Source organism: Triticum urartu, chromosome 1 (genome assembly GCF_003073215.2).
Source record: "Triticum urartu cultivar G1812 chromosome 1, Tu2.1, whole genome shotgun sequence".
Classification (NCBI taxonomy): Eukaryota; Viridiplantae; Streptophyta; class Magnoliopsida; order Poales; family Poaceae; genus Triticum; species Triticum urartu.
This window is the reverse complement of record NC_053022.1, coordinates 20,516,010-20,520,882: the sequence shown is the minus strand read 5'-3', so window position 1 is coordinate 20,520,882 and position 4,873 is coordinate 20,516,010. Positions and strand designations below refer to the sequence as shown.

At 40.5% G+C, this 4,873-nt stretch overlaps 1 protein-coding gene across 1 annotated transcript; it reads right to left on the bottom strand.

The window, feature by feature from the left end:
- Positions 1–464: 464 nt before the first annotated feature.
- On the bottom strand, positions 465–4,329 carry LOC125532583. The gene is made up of 10 exons (XM_048696590.1): positions 3,472–4,329; positions 3,140–3,331; positions 2,243–2,350; positions 2,119–2,160; positions 1,907–2,002; positions 1,748–1,837; positions 1,522–1,638; positions 1,395–1,424; positions 639–710; positions 465–554 (listed from the first exon to the last, which is right to left on the bottom strand). The coding sequence occupies exons 1-10, from the start codon at positions 4,327–4,329 to the stop codon at positions 465–467; spliced, it is 1,695 nt and encodes a 564-aa protein (XP_048552547.1).
- Positions 4,330–4,873: the final 544 nt, after the last annotated feature.

The window sequence follows — 4,873 nt, the reverse complement described above, 5'->3', positions numbered from 1 at the left end:
TGTCTATAACAGCAAAATAAGTTAGTATGTGATGTGAATAATACAAGATTAATTCAAATGGGAACAAGAAGCCCTTTCAAAAGCCAGCCAAAATTTCAACGTTACAGGAGTCATGTGGGTGGTAATGAATGGTCCTGTGAGTTGCCATTGCAGTTGGATTAAAGACTAAGTCCTTAGACTGGAGGAGCTTTTGATCACCATGCTCGCGTAGTGGCTTAAGTACCCAACAGAAGCTAAACACTCTTGTAGCGTTTCTGTACAGTCGATGGTCATCAGATGAAGAGTAATCACCAAGAAAAAGGGAGCATGAAAAATATCCAACTTTTTAAGTTACATTCCCTGAATTCTACATGTGCATGGCACGTGCCATTTACTTAGTATATACTCCGTACTGTCTAATAGTGGCAGTTGGGCTGCATATCTAACTTGATAAATGAAATGGTGTGAATCAGGAAGATCAACAGTTAAGCCGGTACGCTGGGAATTATTCCAATAGCTTGAGCAATATCTATCTTCTTCCTACAATAATCCTCATAGAACTTTGGTTTCGGCGTCTGAAAGAAAAGGAACTTCACTTAAGTAAACTATATAGTTGAAACTTGAAAAAGGCATGCGGATGCAGTTTTATAATAAAGTACCTCCTTTCTAAGTGCCTCTGCAATCAACTCCAGGGCTTTATCCTCAGTGATCTTGCTTTTGTCCTCTGCAAACTATGGTCAGGTAGAGCATCAGACACAAGAACAACATTCCAATAGTTTCAATCTAGCCTCTGTTTAGATGCTGAGTACTACTTAAAAAACCTACACTATTTGAAAATCAAAGTACTATGACTTGTAGGTAGGAAAAAGTGTGCAGATACAATGAAGCGTGTGGCGAGCAGTATTTACTCTTCTTATTTTGCATTCCATAGCTATCATAAAAAAATCAAACTAGTTTTTGGGCATGCACATGCACGTTGAAGACAACTGTTTGGTTAATTGGCTCCATATATAAACTAACGTATAGGATCTATACTTCTATATCCTCTATGTGACACTGATTCAGAGCAACATGTGTTGTATATAAACTAACATGCATTAGTAGCTGACTTGCGTCAAGATGGTGCGCAACCTAGTAGACGTAAAATCAGAGCAGCCAGACTAACTAAAACAACCCATGCAATTGTTTCTCTCTTTAAGAAAAAAGAGGGCAGGAGTAGATTTTTTTAATACTCCAAAAATATCATAGTATTGGGAATACTGCAGTTTGTAAAAGTATGGTATTTACTACTCCAAACACCCAAAAGTATGTACAACTATAGTTTTTTCAGAAACCATGGTATTCAGAAAATACTCTAAAAATACTTTGCATCCAAACATGGCATAAGAGTGGGAGACACACAGAACAGAACTTACTTCCTTGAGGCAAGCTGTGAAACCAAGAAACTGAAAATGAGAAGTATGAAAAAGATAAGTTATAAAGATCTATAACCATGAATACCATGTGAATTTGGAAAACATCTGAATAAGGAAAACAAGTTACCTCCTCTTCGAATTCCGAGCAGAATGTGTCATTCTCCAGTGCACATCTCATTCTGTTTTGGCTCAATGGGAACCTGTTAAGTTCATACACCTCATCCAAAGCATCTCTGAATTTCTTCTGAGAATTGTTCAAGGGGAGAAAAAGAAAATGCATTACAAAGCATCAAAACACATATCACCATTCAATGATTGCTAAGTTGTTCAGAAGACCAGGGTACATTACTGACCTCCTGATTGCACCTCTGCCAAATCTCATAATAGAGTACATCGAACTCTTTGTAGTTCGTAACATCAAAAGCCATGCTCTTGAACCACTCCTGAATTAAGAGTCTAATTGTTAAATACAGAACACCTAAATGAAATAAAAAGTGCACAAGGGACCCTACATAGAAGCCAGAAAAGGCTAAGTTCGCATGTATCTTCGAGAAGTCAGTGGCGATCTTCATTGCTTGGTAAGTTCCTCTGGTCAAAATCATTCCCCGCTAAAATAGGAGAGGCATAAGTTAAAAAAAAAGAGGCATTATGAATGGTGCTAAAGTATACATAGTGACATAATGTTACTCATGCGTTTTGCATAAGAGATCTCACTCATACTTACCATAAGTGATGTTTGTTCTTTTAGCACATAAGCTTCCATCCACTATTGCGAGACAAAAAAAAAGATTGTTAGTACAAAAAACAATCAACATTTGGGTAACTTTTATCATATCTATGGTGCGTACCTTAAGTTTCTTGGACAATTCTTCACAATACTTGACATATTCTTGTTCAATCTCATAGCTATGAAATTCCTTGTGGTATTCATCCCAACGAACATAGTCATAACCACCCTACAATAAAAAATTAGAGGGAGACAACAGTAAAAAGGAAAGATTAGCAAACAATCACATAACTCAAATAATAATAGTTGAACATTTTATAATCAGATAAACAAGCGGATGCAATTTATCAGAAAAACATACTTAGTTACATTTGCCAAAAGACATCTAAAAGGAAATAATATAGTCTGCCATCCTTGATCAAAGAAAGAAAACTAGGAACAGTTTCACCAATTTATGTCATTCACAGAATAAAAAGGTGAAACAAGATTGTCACTATATTTGAATTTATGCAAACTGGCCAATTTGTCATGGAATTTGATAAGTATTACTGTCGGGCTTAAAAAATTAGATAACATTATAGAACACTTCATTACAACAACAACAACAACAACAACAACAACAACAACAACAACAACAACAACGCCTTTAGTCCCAAACAAATTGGGGTAGGCAGAACACTTCATTCAAGGAAACAATAACTAAAACGTACAACTACTGCTAGCATGAACATGCGTGCGAATTGGTCTAAAAGGATATGAGAATCAAAATAATATGCCAGGAATATTGAAACTGTAATTCCTTTTTACCTTTTATTACAAGGCTTAGAATACTGAAACGCCATTTCTTTTCACGTTTTATACAAGGTTTAATAACTGATTCACCGTATAAAGATTTGGATCTACCAAAAGTAAGTCGTTTTGTTGAGAAGTTTCTGAGCTTAAACACTGGTCTATCATACTAGATCAACAAAACATAAACAGATGCATACAACTTGCCAAAAAAAAAAAGAATACGTACATAATTTTGAGGGACCAGCCGTTGGTAGTCCTCCAGGCCAGCAAGCTTGCAGTAATCAGTGTGGAAAGACCAATCTAATTTGCCATCTTCCTCATAGCACTTAAAGAATCTCTCCTCCTCAAGACGGCTAGGGGGGTAGTCCTCTTTCAATTTATCATAGCAAAGCTTATCCTCAGGCACGTTTTGTGACAGCTATAGACAATGAGATCAGTGATGACACCAAATTTACTGTGTATATTAACAAACCAGCATACGCAGCACAGCACAGAACAAGTAATTTAATAGTAACACAAGCAACCTATAAATAAAGTGTATGGGACTACAAACCAAACCTGATAATACTTGAGGCGATACAACGCATGGCGAACATTGAGCTCCTTGAGCTGCACAGCATCCAGCTTAGTGGAAATATCGACATCAGGCCTGCCAGGCAGCTGGTTGAGATAAACACCATAATCTTTCTTGCTGACATTATCTCCCAATCCCAATTCGTTCAGCCTTCGGATTTCGTCCTCCCCTTCTTCTATATCTTTGTTCTTCTTCGACTTAACTTGTACAACAGTTTTTGTTGCAGCAGCACATGGCTTACGAGCTTGCGCACTAGTGTTGCCACGAAGAGCCGTACATGCACTAGGTTTCGAGGAGCTGGCCGGTCTGCCTTGTTGTGTGGTGTGCAGCTGCGGCAAGGGTTGTCTGCCGGAGACCTGGCCGACCGTCTGAGTCCTGCGTTGCTTCGGCGCCGGATGGATCGACACGGGCGTCCGGTCCCCGACTTGCTTCCGCAGCACATCTCCATGGGAGAGCGTGGAGACCGTCCGATCATCCCTGCATTGCTTTGGCGGCAGCTGGGCCGACAAGGTCGACCGATTCCCAGCATGCTTCGGCGGCACCTCTCCAGCGGAGACGGTGCTGACCCTCCGATTTCCAAGTTGGTTGGGCGACGACGGAGGGACTGACACGGGCGTCCGACCCCCAACTTGCGTCGGCAGCACCGCTCCACCGGAGACCGTGCGGACCGTCTGATCCTTGCGTTGCTTCGACGGCGGAGGGACCGTCACGGGCGTCCGATTACTGACTTGCTTCGGCAGCACCTCTGCACCGGAGATCGGGCCGAGCCTCCGATTCCCTACTTGGTTCGGCGGCGGCATCACTTCACCGGAGACCGTGTCGCCGATCTGATTCCGCGGCATCTCTCCAAACCCTAGCAACGACTGTGGAGCTTCCTAAGGCCCTGCCGGTCCGATTTGATGGAGGCGGGGCGGGTCAAGGGAAGGCGGGGAGCGCGTCGTCAAATCGGGATTCGTTGAGAGTCGTCACGGCCACAGCGGAGTTGGGGAATTTAGTCTCTTTTTTTAGCGAAGGGAGATTTTTAGTCTTTCTTTTCTCAAAAAATTGAAATCTTTTCAAAAAAAATCCCATTTCATGAACTTTTCCAAACTAAAATTGTATCAAAATTTAATGAAATTTTGTATTTTTATTTTGATTTTATAAATTACAAATTTTCCATGACTTGATTTTCATACATACCATGAACCTTTTTTGTTTCATGATTTTTTCAATATTTATGAATTTTTTCAAAATTTTGGAGCCTTATTTATTTTTGTGAACTTTTTCCCTTTTTCCAAAAAGTCAATTGTCAACTCACCATGGCCAGCGGTCCCTTGTCAAACGTTCGACAGTAAAAGGTCGCTGGTCCAGCAATTAACCAAAAACGCAGTTGGGCCGGCCCGTATG